At 41.3% G+C, this 17,818-nt stretch overlaps 1 protein-coding gene across 8 annotated transcripts in view; it reads left to right on the top strand.

Annotated features, from left to right (window-relative positions):
- The first annotated feature begins 2,268 nt into the window (after positions 1-2,268).
- LOC118206911 (guanine nucleotide exchange factor VAV2-like) overlaps positions 2,269-17,818 on the top strand; it is a 164,759-nt gene continuing 149,209 nt past the window's right edge. For 4 of the 8 annotated variants that reach the window (XM_035380072.1, XM_035380070.1, XM_035380074.1 and 1 more), the window contains exon 1: positions 2,270-3,608. In XM_035380072.1, the coding sequence (XP_035235963.1) occupies positions 3,405-3,608 (204 nt within the window). In that variant the 5' untranslated portion in view covers positions 2,270-3,404. Of the gene's footprint in view, positions 3,609-17,818 lie in introns of all 8 variants that reach the window. The other 4 variants (XM_035380076.1, XM_035380071.1, XM_035380075.1 and 1 more) reach the window with 3 other exon arrangements.

Here is a 17,818-nt window from a genome sequence, read left to right as displayed (position 1 = left end):
GCCCGGTTCCCCTCCTGTGCCCAGCCCCCGTCTGGCTTCCGTCCCTGTGCCCGGCCCCCGTCCGGCTTCCGTCCCTGTGCCCGGCCCCCGTCCGGCTTCCGTCCCTGTGCCCAGCCCCCGTCCGGCTTCCATCCCTGTGCCCGGACACCGTCCGGCTTCCGTCCCGTCCTGTCTCCAGTCTGGACCCCATCGAGTCCTGTCTCGTTTTGTCCCGTTTGGGCCGCCAGATGGCGGTAGTCTTGTTCCTTTTCCCTGCTTAATTGTTTTATTGGTTCCAATTATTCTATTATTGTTTTTCAGTTGTGTCTAGTTATCCCTTCCCTCTGGGGTCTGATTGTGCATTGTGCCCTCCTGTGTCTTGATTGTGCATTGTGCCCTCCTGTGTCTTGTTAGGGTCTAGTCTATTTAAGTCTTCTTCCCTGACTCGGGTGCTGGTTCCTTGTGTTTTCGCTTGTGTTTCCATGTGCCTGAGCGTTTGCCCGTGTTTCCCCGTGCCTGTTTTTGTCCACCTGTTTCTGCCCTGCCCGTTTAGCTTCTCTTTGGATTTTCTGTTTTCTGTTTTCTGTTTTTGAATTTTTGTAATTAAAGTCTGTATTCCCCTTTTGGAGTTCTTGGGTTTTTTTAAACTCTGCATTTGGGTCCATTCCTTCGCCAATCTGTGACACTTGGTCAACAAGGGCCAGAGTTTCCAGACCAAAGAAGAAAGTGACAAGAGACTGTTAGAGTATTTAGCAATACCATATTAGAGTATTTAGCAATACCATTTTGAATTTGAACACCATAGCACTCTGATTGAAAGCCTTGCGAGAGACATACAAAACAATTTAGAACTTAATGCTATTGGAACTGCTGGACTGTCAAATTGGCTGGCAATCAGTGGCATTTTCTGAAACTTTCAAAATGTTATAAATGACCATTACTTTTTGCACTTTTTTTTGAGCACCTAAAAGGCTTAGTACTTGCATACATAATGACTGCTTGTCCATGTTATCAGCCTCAGTAAGCAGACGCTGTGCAAATGTTGGCCTGGTTAGTTAATCCTACTTATTCCTACTTTTAAGTTTAAGCACAGAGGGGAGACTACTATGCTGGCTGCTTAATTACGAACCTAAATTGAGTAGTTTAAAATCTAATTTCAAGACTTTCTTTTAAAGTTTTACCAAACTAATTATAATTGTAATTACTGTAATTTTATAGTTCATTTAAAAACATTTGTATTTTATTGTCTTTCATCAGTAAATCATTTTATTTTTATTCCATATTCTTTGTCTCACATTTTTCCATATATTTACTTTCTTTTATCATTATTTTACTGTTATTACACTGTTTGAGTGTTTCTGTTTTACTATGTTCTGCGAAGCAGTTTGTGATCGCAATCTATATACAAATGGGCTATACAAATATTTATTAATTTATTTATAAAGAGCGAGTTTTTTTAAAAATCCAACTGCATAGGAAAAACATCCAGGTGCAGCAACAATGTTACAGCACATTGGGTATTACACCACTAGATGTCAGCATTGTACATATATTAGTCCCACTCTACATAGCATCACTTGGGAGTCACTCCAGCAATGCAGGTTTTGGCAAAAAATATTTCAACCAATACCAAAACAAATCATGCATGCAATGTAACTGGTTCCAAAAGTAGTTATTTACAAGAATGTGGACCATTGTAAATAGTAATGGATCTGAACATACAGGAATATGGAATGTTGTGCCTCATAAAGATATCCCACCTGTGGGATGCCGTTCAGCAGTAATAAATTTGCGTGAAAATTTACCTCCAACAACAAAACCAAAATAATAATATTATGATTACTATTAATATTAGCATATTTTTGCTCACCAAAAGTAGAATGTTGGTAAAAGATACTAAGTTGAATATTGTAATGTTTCATTTACAACACAGGCAGGGATCTATTCATTTCTGTTAATGAAATTTAGCGGGATTGCCAGTAGGGTAGATGGGCAAAAACATGTTGCAACATGCCTATAGATTCCACTTGGTCCTGGCCCTAGCACCAAGTCCCTTGCAAGAGATTTTCATGATCCTTTATTAAGATGGTACTGATATGCTAGCTAAATGATTGGAACTTCTCTCTTGGACGCTGAAACAGCACACACGTCGGCCGACACTAGTGCGTGCCCGGACTGAAACCCGGTGAATTATCGCTCCCTTCCCAGCTCTCAGGCGCGTTCACGCTTGCCCGCAAAGACTGCGATTGAGCTCGGAGTTGAACGAATGAACACTCCCGACCCCAGAGGAACTACAGTGTTCCCAAAGGACCTTGAGTAGAAAAATAACAGTGACGAAACACCTCAGACGTGATCCAAATCATCCGGACCTTTTAAGAGTGATAGTGTTCTGTGGAGTGCGTGAGATGTTTCAGCAACATTGTTGCTGGATTATTTTAACTCATTGTGTCTCATTTTTGAGCGCCGTAAACGACATTCGTATGGTTCGCCTACCACTGGATTACACTATATGTAGACTGTAATTAAGAAATTAACATAAGAATCACGAAATAATGCTTTTTCCTCAATTCATCCTACATTTTTCTGAATGTGTCTGGAATGAAGACGGGAGTCAACCGCTGTAATCTCTGTAAACCGCTAGGAATGTTTCCTAAAGAAATTGCGGTGTATTCATATGCTGCGGTTCAGAGCTTGATAGTGTTCTATGGAGTGCGTGACATGTTTCAGCAACATTGTTGCTGGATTATTTTAACTCATTGTGACTCATAGGATGATGTCTAATTTTTGAGCGCTGTAAACTACATTTGTATGGTTCTCTGTGATCGCCTACCACTGGATTACACTAGCCTATATGTAGACAGTAATTAAGAAATTAACCTAAGAATCACGAAATAATGCTTTTCCCTCAATTCATCCCACATTTTTCTGAATGTGTCTGGAATGAAGACGGGAGTCAACCGCAGTAATCTCTGTAAACCGCTAGGAATGTATCCTAAATAAATTGCGTTGTATTCGTATGCTGCGGTTCAGATCTTGGTTCTGTTTTTTTCACGAATGCGTACGTTTGCATCTAAATTCAACTTTATATAAAATGTCCTATCTTGGATTATTAAGTGGACTCTAAAATATTCACCGGTCACAGAGTTTGATATATTTGGGGGAAGCACAGGGTGAAGATCTGAAGGCTCAAATTAGAAACTTCGGTTTAAGTCTCTGGGTGGGCTGCGGTCGCCAAGAAACGGTGAACAAACCCCGCGATTGTAGGCTTCAGGAAACATATGTACAGGAAATTGACAGCTTTTCTCCAACGTATTTTTTTAAGAATGAACTTATTTTCTGACTATCTAGAAGAAGGGATTGTTGATTTCAAGGTGACGGCTTGCAATTCGGCGTTGTAAAAGAGCCTACTGTATTTTACTGGCGACATGGAGGAATGGCTTCAGTGCGGACGATGGCTGATCGACTGCAAAGTTTTACCCCCGAACCACCGGGTCGTGTGGCCGTCTGCGATCGTGTTTGACCTGGCACAGTTGCTCAGAGACGGAGTGCTGTTGTGTCAGATGCTGCACAACCTGTCACCAGGATCCATAGACCTGAAGGAAATCAACTTCAGACCGCAGATGTCACAGGTAAACAGAGATTTTCCACACACTTGGATGCCCACTCATTAGTACCGCCTGGATCTGTTCACTGGGATGCTGCAATAAACCGTTTTCATGATTACATGATTGTACAAAATAGTTGAACTGTACCGATAACAATTTTCTGGTAGTCAGTTCAGGTATTATTAATACAAGTATAGAGTGACTAAGGGATGTACCAGCACAATAGAGATGGCCACGATTGCTGCTGGTTATAGTAACTTTAAGTAACGTATAACGTATCTTATAGAAATGCCAACATATGCGAAATAAGCAAAGCCATGATCTTTGAACAATACCGTCTCCCCATTAAAAATGGGACAGCTCTGTAGTCTCATTTAATATAGCTATAAATAAACGTCTCCCTATGCCTCTACCCCTAGCAATTAATCCACAATGGATTTTTTGTAGTTTAGATATATCTTTTAAAAATCCATTTTAAGACTTCACTCACTTGAACAGCCAGCTATAAATTATCTCTTGCATGCTGGCCTAACTCAAACCTTTACAAATTAGCCCTTTCTCCACCTGTTCTACTTCATCATGTAATGAATATATCAAGTTTTTCAATGAGAAAATCAAGAAGAATTAAAGCCGCAAGCGGCGTTGGGAGGGGTCCAAGCATTGGCACCATCGCGCCCCCTATGGAGCGATTTTAAAATGGCTTTGTCCTCATGATCATATGCCTTCACCCAACATATCTACTGAATATCATGATGATCGTATGAAATATTGATGACCTATGGCCAATTTTGTGCTAAGAGACGCTGTCGGATGACTTAGTTGCGTCGCCATGGATGTGTCCTGGCCGCTTCCCGTAAAGGCCTTTACTATGTCGTAACACTTAAGCCGCGTTTCCACCAAAATTACCCGGAACTTTCAGTCCCAGGAACTACTTTACCAGGAACTAAAAGGTTCCTTCAGCCAATGGTTGTCTGCGTTTCCACCGGGGTCTAAAGTCCCGCGAAGATTAGGCAAATTAGCCCACTGACGTATGAAAAAGCGGCGTTGTCGTCGGTCCATCTGTCATATGATTTCTTCTGTAACCCCATACTACCACCGAAGTAGCCTACATTATTTTCTAATAACCGGGACAGCCCGGAGGGGTTTATTCCACTTATATACAACGGGTTACCAACAATGACTATATATGGTTACTTTTGTATTTATTGATTTTTATCGATTTAATCACATGGAATTGAAATATTCTTCTGCAGCCGTTTGGGCATATTTTACCGCTGTCAAGCAAAACTGTCGTTGGTAGTTGAACTTGGACCGTTATGCAACAAATAGGATATAACAGGCCAATAGTCAGATTGTAACTGTTTTACATATCCTCTCAAACACATTCATTATGTTTTTATGCGAACATTCGCTTTCATGTCTTGACATCCGAAGCGACAGAATGCATTCACATTTCCAATATAGGCTATCTGGCAACAACAGCAGAAAACATTCACACGTTGTAAACAATTTGCTGTTTGATTACTTTCTCATCGTCAATTCCATATAGGCTAATCGCAAAATGACAAGAATAGAACGAAAACTCGGACTTGCGTGAAAATTTAAATTAGTAGTGGTACAGCCACCGTTTGTTTTCCTTCGAAGTTACTGCTAGCCGAGCAGCGAAGTGTGCCCTCCAGATGCGAACCATGCACCATAAATTAGTCCATAGTCTTCCTGGTCTTTTGTGGAATTGAAGAATGGCAGAGTAAAATTACGGCAGTCTGAAAAAGCTAAAGGTACGATTACTAGTATTAACCTGTTATTTTACCCTGACAAAAAGTGCGGAAGGTGATTTCCAGTTTGCTTTTACTTATCACCAATGTGAATTACGCAGAACTACCGCATACCTCACATAACTGTATCAGACGTTTTGAGTCAATTACAACGGGCTAAGAAAATCCGGAAGAAAATATTCAGCAACCGAATTAATCCGTTTGAATGTTTTAGTACATAATATGCTGTCCCAGCACGAATGCTTAGCATTTTATAAAACGAATACTAAAGCAAGAAAAGAACAGAAGAGCACACGTTATAATTCCAAGACGTTGGCAGGCTATAACTAAAAGTAGGCTACTGCGCCGCATAACATACAAGTTTGATTTGAAGTTATTATGAAAATAAATTGGTTTGCGCCTGCATATTTTCAAACATGGCGCCTGAAAATAGACACAAAAAATCCTGTGAGTACTCGACCAATCAGAAATGTTCAGCGCTGCAAGCTCCACCCAAAAGGTTCCTGTACTTTCGGAAAGTACTACCCCCCGAGCAGGAACCTTTTGGGGGGTAAAACAAAGCCCCCAGAACTAAATTTAGACCCTAGTTCCTGCGGTGGAAACGCACTGAGTTCCTCAAAAGGTTCCTAGTTCCGGGGTATAGTTCCTGCGGTGGAAACGCGGCTTTAGATGGCATGTCGTAACACTTAGATGGCCTGGCCTGTATGCACAGCTGCAGTGTTTCTGCGCCGCAACTAAAAAAGGCATCACACTAGTGTTGTCACGATACCAAAATTTTGACTTTGATACTGATACCAGGTGTAGTATCACGATACTCAATACTGAAATGATATTTGAAACTTAAACAATGCTAATTCGATACTCGGTACCTAACGATACTGAAATTACCTTAATAGATCAGAAACGTAATGTCCACAAGGGTTGACCTCATTTTCAAATTCATGGTTTATTAGCAACATGGTTCATTAACAACCTTTAAGTTGAAGCCTCTTCAACATATTAATATGCATAGGCCTATAGTGTTACAACACTGAACAATAAAAAAATATGTTAAATATATTTCAAAAATTAAACAGTTGTAAACTAAATAATCTTTAAAACAGGTCTTTCACCTTTAAATAGATTTAAAAACAGCATATTTTAATAACAATACAGCATCCATCTATAATAAAATATTTCCAAATTGGAACACCTATTGCTACTGAAGTGAACTGAGTCAAAGCTTGCGCTGTATCAAGGAGCTGAGTGCACAAGCGCAAGTCACCTCACTTGGCAACCTTAGTTGCTACTGCCTTCTAGCGAAGATTCTGACAAATGACACTTTTCATCCTCCAAATCAGTAATACGGGAGACAATTTTCCCTGGCTTTTACATTTGACTCAAAACTACCGAACGTCGGAATATTCTAATACCGAACCGTTTCTTTTTCTTTTTTTTTTTTTTTAAGTACCGAGAAAGTGCTGAAGTTGTGGTATACCGTGCAACACTACCTCAGACACATATTCCAATCCATAGCTCAGCTTAGCAGAGAATGGACATGTCAGAGCACCACAGAGACAGATAGAATAATAACACATAAATACACATTTCAAATAATAAATGCGACATTGAGAAAAAACGAAACAAAAGACGAGATAATAAGTCGCGACCTACGCGCAGAGCAGCCTACCGTTTTATTTATTTAGACATTGGCAGATGAGAAAATTTTCGGTTACGCTGACCTATAAAACGCTATTCCAAAAGCAAAACCAGACATGTTATACATCGTTAGAACGCTTATACCCTCACCTACTGAATAAATGAATTGTCAATCAAGCCAAATTATACTAAAAAGGGCGACAACGCCGTAAGCAACAGGTGTGGTATTACGCACAGCTATTTTTGAAGATAGCCCAGGCGTCACGAATGCGCGTAGCCTATATTTCACAAACGGATTGTCCAAGACAATATATGACCACTCATTCGCAAAAGGGACATCTCTACGCGTAAAACCAGTGGTATGATTGTATATTTATTCAATGTTTAGTCCCAAATATTGAATGTAGAATGACATGGAATATTTTTTTAAAACTTTGTCTCATTTATTTCGTTATTCAGTGAGCAGCGTTTTCAGTGCTGTATTGGCATATTTTAGGGCTAACGTCGGATTTATCTTGTTGCTACGGAATATTACATTACATTACAGGCAATTGGGAGACGCTCTTATCCAGAAAGTGTATAACCATAACCAGGAATAAGTGTGTCGAAAACCCTAGAGAGAAATACCGTTCCAAGTGCAGGGAACAATCGCATAGTTCAACTTGGACCCAGTAGGTTAAACTGATTAACGCTAACACAAACAAGAACAGCAACAACGCAGTCTATGCAAAGATTCAAGCGATAGTTAAGACGAGTGCATTAAATCACCTACGAAACAGCTACCTAGTTACAACACTAAACTTACAGTCAATTTAGAGATTAAATTGAGAATACGATTACTCTCAGCATAATGACGGATTCAAAGACGAAACGAACTCACCCGATATTGTCTTCAAATGGATCCATGCCAAAGAAAAGTAATGATTCATCCTCTCAAAGCGTTTACTAACTTTTAGTAGCAAAAAACGAAATATCAACTCGCCATCCATGCTAACTGCTTCCTACACTCAGAGTACCGTATTATTTATTTAGACATTGGCAGAGTACAGCATAAATTGCGTATTTTGTTTATATTCAATATTAGTAATTGCAGCGAGAAACTGCAGCTGTAGACACAAGATAATGTGTTATGTTATGGCAGCAACGGAACGAAGCGGACTGCATATGTATTAAGGACGGAGTGTGGCACAGTGGGTAAGGAACTGCGCTTGTAACCGAAAGGTCGTAGGTTCGAATCCCGGGTAAGGACACTGCCGTTGTACCCTTGAGCAAGGTACTTAACCTGCATTGCTTCAGTATATATCCAGCTGTATAAATGGATACAATGTAAAGTGCTATGTAAAAAGTTGTGTAAGTCGCTCTGGATAAGAGCGTCTGCTAAATGCCTGTAATGTAATGTCATTGTTTTATTATACCAGCGTGTTTGCGCGCGTTTGCACAGGAACTCAAAACCTACCAATAAAATGGTTTAGCTATTTGTCAGCATAATGACAGATTTAAAATTATAATCGAACTCACCCGATACTGTCTTCAAATGGATCCACGCCAAAGAAAAGTAATTATTCATCCTCTCAAAAAGCTTTTACTAACAAACTCTTGGTAGCCTAGCATACGCTCTGGCTGGCACTGTCTTCTATTGCTTCCCCGACGTTCAGACCCTCCCCTCGTTGATAAAAACTAGATCCTACGGATTACTTGCGTCGCCATGGATGTCGCTTGCCGTAAAGAAGTTTACTAGATGTCGTAACGCTTAGATTTGGAGCTCCAGCTCTTCCGCACCCCACCTAATAAAAAGGTCCAAATGGCGGGCAAACCATATGGTGGACATAGGTGGTCCCAAAAGCAAAGTTGTAGAGCACATTCAGATGCATCGGTCGATGAAGTTTTGTGTTGATCTGACTTACGGTGTGGGAGTTATGACCTTTTAAACAGGACCCTTTTGTTATAGCGCCACCATCTGGCCGACATAGGTAATTTGTAGTGCCTGAGTAGTGGGGGGCCATAGGAATCCACCCACCAAATTTGGTTGCTCCAGGACTTATGGTTGCTGAGCCTCAGACACTTTTAGCGGAAAAAAATAAGAATAATAATAATCCTAACAGATACAATAGGGTTCCACCAGCTTCACTGCTTGGACCCCTAATAATCCTAACAGATACAATAGGGTTCCACCAGCTTCGCTGCTTGGACCCCTAATAATAGCACTTTCCAATTTACTTCCTTCTTGGACTTTTGTCTTCTGGCTCATCTCCCACCCCTGGTTAACACAAATACTGGCATCTCTCTTACTGTTAGATCTCTTAGATAATTTTTAATAAGGTTCACTCCCTCTCCATAACCATAAGTGTCAAAACTATCCAAATCCCTCCTACATAAGAAATATGGGTGCCATATGTCATTTTAATCTGTTTTCAACTCAGTAACATTTTCAGTGTTAAATCAACTCTTGTGGACTACATTTGGTCCCTATTTGACTCATATGTCCTCTGTTAGAGTTAACACTGGACATCTTGCTGTGTTAGAGTCCCACATTAGCTGTCAAGAGTGCATCATTTTCCTTCTTTGTAATACTGCCTGTATTAGGTCATTCCTCTCCCTCTCCAATGCTGAGAAGTTAGTTCAATGCTTCATCATATACTTGACTGCTGCAACTCACTTCTAGCAGGTCCTCATTCCAGCCTCCTCCTGATGTTCCAGCTGGGCCAAAATGCTCCACAAGAGCACATCTAAGACTCATCCTTGGTTCTGTAAACCTTTCAATGGCTACCCATTAAAACCAGTATTGATTTCAAGGTCCCTCTGACCTCCACAGTCCACTCTATAATCTTATGGTAGATTACATCCTCCAATACCATACGCTGACCTGCCCCTTGTGGTTATCAGAATGTGACAAACACATCTTTTACTAATTGCAGCTCAAATGATGACCTTTTGCCCTTCAGTGCCCAGGCTTTGGAATGCCCTTTTTATGGAGCTTACATCTGGCAACTGTCCAGTGACCTTCAAATAAACACTAAAACCTCATGTGTTTAAAAAGGCCTAGAGTTGGCAAAAACCTTACTTTGGTGCTGTGTTTTCTGCCTTTATATATGCATCGCCGTGCTGGTGTTTGCTTATTTTACTCTTCACCATGGTTGTCTAAGAACCCCTTCAGATACACCAACCAGTGGAAGTATCTGAGTGGCGAAGGAACATGTGTAGTCTTACCCGGTGCTAGTGGAACAGGATTAATTTTATGTTATCTCAGTTATCTGACTCCAAAATAGTGTTTTGACCTTTCCTCTGTGCTACATTTGTTTGTTCGTGATATGAATTTATGGATTTGGATCTGCAGTATTGTGAAAACACATTTCCTCTTTTCTTTGTACTCAGTAATATGTACTGGAGGAGGCTTGTACACAGGATGGATGTGAAACCTTTCAGTGTATTACTTAATTGTAAGAGATGGGAAGGAGGCTTTCCCTTACGTGAGAGGAATTTTCTCAGAAAGCTGAAAGGGAGCTCCTAATGTTTTTCTGTGGCGGAAACTTTATTATCAAAAAGAAAAATGCACTTTGGAGAGTTTCTAAGCCTGTATTCATGCATGCAAAAAACTGAATGCAGCTGACTGATTTACACATAAGTGATCATGTCTATAACAAAACACTGCTATGGTTTGGTTTGAGTCCATAACTGAACACTGCTATGGTTTGGTTTGAGTCTATAACCAAATATTGCATCTGTTGTCTGGTTTTTGCCAAAGCATACGGTCTTTTCACAGATCATCTTTTGAGTTTAGAAACATGCCAGGGCTTTTGATTTTTTTTCCATCCACAGATGTGTTTGGATAGTTTACCTGCTGATAATTTTACTCACCTGCATATGTCTGCATTTGCATTGTTATTTTGCCTTCAGCACCCACTTAACACATGCATCACACATTGAATATCTGTAGGCTCTGACTGTAAAAGGTATAAAATACAATCATTGTAATACTAATAGTGGCAGTTCTGTGGCATACACTGAAAATTATGATTTTAGAAACAACGGTGAATAAATATATTAATCTGGTCTTTCTGCAGTTTGAAGCCTGGCTGATTACATTCTTACCCTGCTCATTAAAAAGCCTGGCAGTGGTACATTCTTATGCTGATCAGTAAAAAGCCTGGCATTGGTACATATGAGTGCTGAGATGACCGATGAAGCCTAATCTACATTTGCAGGTCTAATTGCAAACCTGACAAGTGGTTATAGGAGGTAAATTTGGACGGTTGTTGTGTTCCTGCTCTCTTCTGAGGTGACAGATAGCTCTCTTTTTAGCCTTCCTTGCTGGCCTGTTTTCATCAAAAGCAGCAATACCTTCCGTGCCCGCTCTCTGCACAGTCTGAGTTTTTCTCAAAGGTGCTTGGGTCTAAATTGCAAACCTTAAGTGAGTCTTTATAGTGCTTCTTCTGGCCACCAGTGTTTCTTTGGCTTTGAACCAGTTGGGAAAAGAGGAGATACTTTGGTAGCCGATTGCCTGCCATTATCATGATATGACCAGCCCACCTCAGTTGAGCTCACAATACCATAGCTTCAATGCTAATAGTGTCAACTTGTTGGAGAACAGATGCATTTGTTTGTGGCTCTTCCCAGAGGATGCCCAGATTATCTCTCAGATAACTGTTTTCTGTCGAATGTCCAGGTCTCTGCCACATACAAAAGTGCTGAAGTGCATACAGCGCTGCACTTCAGTAGCATCAGCAGACCTGGACAGTATGCTTCCAAAGTGATAGGAGCTGGTTGGTAAAGAATCTGGGTCTTTTTAATGTTGACATCAAGCCTAAAGCACTTGTAAGCTGTGGTGAGAGGATCCAGAGTCTTCTGTGCATTGTCCTCGGACTGTACAACAATGTAGTTATCATGTGCATATTGCTCATCTTGTTCAGTGACTTTATAATATTTAACTTTTGTTTTGCTTTGAAGACATCATAGATTGAAAATTCCAACATACATTTGGTAATGAATGTCCACGCCACAGCCAAGATCCTTCACCGCTCTTCCAAGTACAGTAACCAAGTAAACGGAGAACAATGATGCAGCAATATCATACCCTTGCTTTACACCAGTCTTGATTTAAAGGGTCAGACTGTTGCCGGTCATTTAGGATATGTTTCTGCATGCCACCATGCTGGCTTTTGATGACAGCTAGGAACTTTGGAGGGCATCCAGGGTGAGAGACGATCTTCTACAGGGCATTTTGATTGACAGAGTCAAACTCTTTGGAGCAGTCAATGAAAACGATGGACAAGTCAGTGTGCTGCTGCTGGCTCTTTTCTTGGAGTTGTATAGCTACAAAGATTATGTCCATGGTACCTCTACAAGAATGAAAGCCACATTGCGATTCAGGTAGGATGGATTCAGCAAGAGGTAGCAGTCTAGTTTGTTTCTGCTAAGGGTCTTTCCAGCAACTACCAGCAAAGAGACACCTCTGTAATTGTGGCACATGTCCTGTCCCTCTTTCTTGAAGCGCTTTACAATCAAAGCACCATTCCAATCCTGAGGCACTCCCTCCTTGCCCTTTATAATGAGTAAAAGGCGAAGATGAACTGCTACATTCAGTGGCGTAAGGTAGTTACGACGGGCCCAGTGCACGCTAGTTACTAATTATGAAGCACACACACACACACCATTAGGCATATATATATTTTACCAACAATGTGTTGGATTTTACAGTCCAATGACTTAGGTTATTGTATTGGGAAAGTAGAGAGGTCAAAGAGAAAGCTATCAGAACCATGGATAGCACTCTGACACGCGGTAACGTGAACAGACGGTCAATCAAATCAACAAGTCAAGTAATCAACCAACTATAGCTGGAATGTTTCTTACTGCCGCTTTTATGTTTGAAAGGCATAATGACTGCTCGCTTGGCTTGCAGATGTGCTCAGCTTGTCAGTCTAGACGTTCCGATTTTGCACCTAAACTGGCTATATCGTATCGTCTCGTCACATGATCAAATAGAGACTTGATTGGACAACAACATACATATTACCCAGAAATCATCATTGCCTATCTGTATATGACAAAAATACCAAAGAACATAAATTATTCATTTAATTGAATAGTTTTTTATAGTTTATTTATAGTTTTTAGAGTTTATGTAGAATAAGCATATAATTTTGTTATAGATTGCTACAGACTATTTTACCAAAAAAAGAAAAGAAAACCATGACGGTGATGGGTTTGCCTTTTCGAGGGCATATATAGCAAATGGCACCATTTTCAATTTAATGTGAGTTCTTCTTTGAACACAGGCGTACTTCCGAGGTGGCAATCTGAATCACTCGAAAGGGCCCGTTCTGTGCCCAACACATTGTTGGAGGGCCTGCTCTCTCTATGGGCCCCCCCACCCCCACGGGCCCCAGTGCAACCGCACTGCCTGCACTGTCTATATTTACGCCCCTGGCTACATTTATACACCTCTACAGGGAGATCACCAGGGACAGTGACCTTTTTGTTTCTCATTTAGTTGACTGGTTTAATAGTCTCTGCGAGGAAGGGTGGATCATTAAAGCTTTCCCAAATAGGCAGCTGGGGTATTTCTTCCAAAGCTTGTTCATTTATATTGATGTCATGAACAACACTGCGGGCTGCAGAGAGAAAGTGGAGAAAATCCCGATCCTCTGATGACCTGACCGCATACCATACCCTGCTGGCGACTTTTACATCTGCCCTCACGTCTGCAAAAGCCTCTTTTTTCCAATCCAAGATCAGCGCATGTGTCTCTAATCCACGTAAACTATTCTCCACCTTCTCTTCCCTCCTCATTCCTCCTCCACCCCCACCTCCCTCTTCCCTCTCCGCAGACGACTTTCTGGCCGCCTTTGAAGGAAAGGTGGCTACAATCCGGAACTCCTTCACCCATCCAGTGAGCCCCCCAACCCCCCAGGACAACCCCACAGCCACACTGACCTCCTTTGAAATGCTGGAGGACTCCGATGTATTACAACTCATCACCTCTCATCGCGCAACCACCTGTCCACTTGACCCCATCCCATCTAAAGTTCTCCAATCTATCTCCAGCGAGCTCCTTCCCTATCTGTCTTCCATTGTTAATTCCTCTCTCTCCTCTGGTCATGTTCCCTCTGTTTTTAAGACGGCTCGTGTTACCCCACTACTCAAAAAACCCACCTTAGATCCCTCCGATGTAACAAATTATCGACCCGTATCCCTTCTACCCTTTCTGTCCAAAACCCTCGAACGAGCAGTTCTTAAACAATTAACCTCTTTTCTCCATCAGAACAACCTGCTAGACCCTCACCAGTCTGGCTTCCGATCCGGGCACTCAACAGAGACTGCACTACTAGCTGTGACGGAGGCACTTACCACTGCAAGAGTCTCACGCCTCTCCTCTGTCCTGATCCTTCTTGACCTGTCTGCAGCTTTTGACACGGTCAACCATAAAATACTCCTCTCCACCTTGGCTGGGATGGGAATTGCCGGGACTGCCCTGTCTTGGTTCTCTTCCTATCTTGCAGATAGGACCTACCAGGTCACCTGGAAGGGGTCTGCCTCTGCCTCTCATCCACTTGTTACGGGAGTGCCGCAGGGATCTGTACTGGGTCCTCTGCTGTTCTCCTTATACACCAGATCTCTTGGTTCAGTCATTAATTCACATGGTTTTTCCTATCATTGTTATGCAGATGACACACAACTCTTCTTTTCTTTCCCCCCCTCGGCCACACAGATCAATGATAAGATCTCTTCCTGCCTGGCTGACATCTCCACTTGGATGGCCAGCCACCATCTGAAGCTCAACCTCAACAAAACTGAGCTGCTCTTCTTCCCGTACAAGACCTCCTTGCTTCGTGAACTCTCAATCACGGTTGATGGCACCACAGTGACTGCCTCTCACTCTGCAAAGAGCCTGGGGGTGGTCCTGGATGACCAGCTGGACCTCAAGGAGCACATCAAGGCAACATCACGGTCCTGCAGATTCCTCCTATACAACATCAGGAGGATTCGACCATACCTGACGACGCACTCCACCCAGCTGCTCGTCCAGGCTACGGTGACCTCTCGCCTTGATTACTGCAACTCTCTCCTTGCAAACCTGCCAGCTTGTGCCATACAGCCACTACAGATGATTCAGAATGCTGCTGCCCGACTCATCTACAACCTCCCCAAATTCTCCCACGTCACTCCTCTGCTGCGATCACTTCACTGGCTACCGGTCGCTGCCAGGATCCGATTCAAAGCCCTGACCCTTGCCTACACTGCCGCCAACAGGACAGCCCCCATCTACTTGCAGGACATGACTCAATTCTATGTGCCTGCTCGACCACTCCGCTCTGCGGCAGCAGGGCGTCTTGCAACCCCTCCCACCCGCCCAAAGGGATCACAGAGCTTCTCCACCCTAGCTCCCCAGTGGTGGAACGAACTCCCCGTCCCTCTCCGAACCTCCCCCTCACTATCCATCTTCCGCCGTGGCCTGAAGACTCATCTCTTCAGACTATACCTAGAATAACCACCACCACGCTGTGTATATATATATTTTAAAAAAAAACAAAAAAAAAAAACCCTTTTTTCCTGTCACTTGTTACATGTTGCCCCATCCCTGCACTTCTTGGTAAATTGTATTTGTCCTAATACTCTAGCTTATTCTTCTGCCTAGTTTGGCTTTGCAGATGTTAGACCAGGATAGTGTTCTTTGTTCTCGGCTAGAAATAGCTTTACAAAATAAGTAATTGTACCTTACTGAACCCGTGTTCAGCAGTTGTATACGATCATGAAAATGCACTTTTTTGTACGTCGCTTTGGATAAAAGCGTCTGCTAAATGAATGTAATGTAATGTAATGAAGATCAGAGAACTGTTCTTTCTAGAGCCCGACCGATGCCGGATTTTTGGGTCCGATGCCGATCCCAATTTTGGAGAGTCCTAGCCCACCGATTACCGATGTTTTGACCGATATTTTGTCAAAAAGTGAAAAAAAAAAGTTTTTCAAAATCAATTTGAAAAACTTATATTTTATTAAAGTTTCTATATTTAAGAACATTTAACTTATAAGCAAACAAATAAAAATAAAAATAAACACACAAAGAACGTTACATTAAATTAAATATATATATTAACACCATCTTTAAGTGTGTGAAATCAAAATAACTCCACACCTTGCTTTTACTCCTTTCTTTTCCAGCCATCTATAAAAAATGTATTTAAAAAAATCAGTTTTCCAGTTTCAAACATATATTTTTATGAATATTATTATTATTGTTGTTGTTAGTATCTATTCTCAGTACATTCATTATATTTTCTTATTTTATTCCTACTACATGATCTCAAAGAGTAAGACTTTATCTAGCGAGCTTCCCTGTCCATAAGAATTCGGTGGTGAAAATAACTACAATGCGCTCTGATGCGTGACTAGATAACGCATTAGCTATTGACACAGCCTCATTATTTCTTATTATATATTCTCAGTAAGTTCAATTAATTATATTTTCTAATTTTATTTCTACTACATGATCTCAAAGAGTAAGACATTATCTAGCGGAGCTAAAGAGTGAATCAAGTGTAACGTTAGATGAAATTAAATTGACTGGATTAAATAGGCTGAAAAAAACTACAATGCGCTTTCATGCAGGTTACCCGCACTAACTGTTGGTTGATTCACTTCTCCAACAGCAATCCTTCTCTCATGTTATCACGACAAAGCTAGATAACATGGCTTAAAATGATCCATGTTAGAAGTGTTTTATCTGTGTTTTTACTGTCTGGTTAGCTTGCTACGATGACGCGTGACTAGATGACACACTTGCTTGCAATAACGCGTTGGCTATTGACACAGCATCATATAGTAGCTAATATCATTATCTCAGATAAAAAACAAATGTGTGATGCATTCAATCACCATTTTATTTTGGCTGGTTATTTATTTGAGAATACAGCGATGTCCTCTGGAAATGTAGATCCTACGCTGCTTATGTGCTCACTGCCACTTCATAAAGGCTTGCTAGCCAGCTAGCTTGCTAAAGTGAACCAAATATGTTAGCTAGCTCGCTCGCTTGATAATGAGGATTGATAAACATAGTGGTTGTATAAACGCATTTAATTAAAAACTTTCACTAAATATACCTTTATTGCGGCAATCAAATCTGTGCAGACAAGTCTTGCAGTGGAGAATACTGGATGAGGCACGAGTGACAAACGTCTTATTAGAGAAGTAGCGTGTCAGCTGCTGCAGTTCACACTTGTATTAGAGCTCCCTCTACTGGATAATTCTAGTAAATAGCAATTACAACGTTCGAACAGACAAGTACAGATAAATAATCATTGTTTTTTTGTTTATTATACTTTTTAAAATATCGGGACACATCGGTGGCATAACTGCCGATCCCGATGTCATCAAAAAAGTCAAATAATGGCCGATATATCGGCCAAACCGATATATCGGTCGGGCTCTAGTTCTTTCCATCTCTCCAGAATACATTTGCTGTCCTTGATGAGGGTTGTGCAGTCCTTTGAGTGAATATCTTCTAGGTACTGTAGATTGTCTTTGTGGCTGCAAAGTTGTGTTAGTCAGCCAAGTCTGTGTAGCTTTGCATTTCTTGGGCTTTTGCTTGCCAGCAATCATTTTGGATAATTATGAAGTTATTGTTACTCTTCAGCAAGCAGGTCTTGATATGCTTTCTTCTTTTGGCTTCTTTCTCTTTGTCTCCAGCTTTCATGATGGGGGCATACACATTGATGATAAATGCCTAAGGGGAATTCTCCAAGGGGAATCTCAACCACATTAACCTTTCACTGACAGTTGAGTATGTCCTTCGACAAGCATGTTACTCACAACAATGCAAATGCC

This window comes from Anguilla anguilla, chromosome 10 (assembly GCF_013347855.1).
Source record: "Anguilla anguilla isolate fAngAng1 chromosome 10, fAngAng1.pri, whole genome shotgun sequence".
Taxonomy (NCBI): domain Eukaryota; kingdom Metazoa; phylum Chordata; class Actinopteri; order Anguilliformes; family Anguillidae; genus Anguilla; species Anguilla anguilla.
This window is presented reverse-complemented; position numbering and strand designations above follow the sequence as displayed.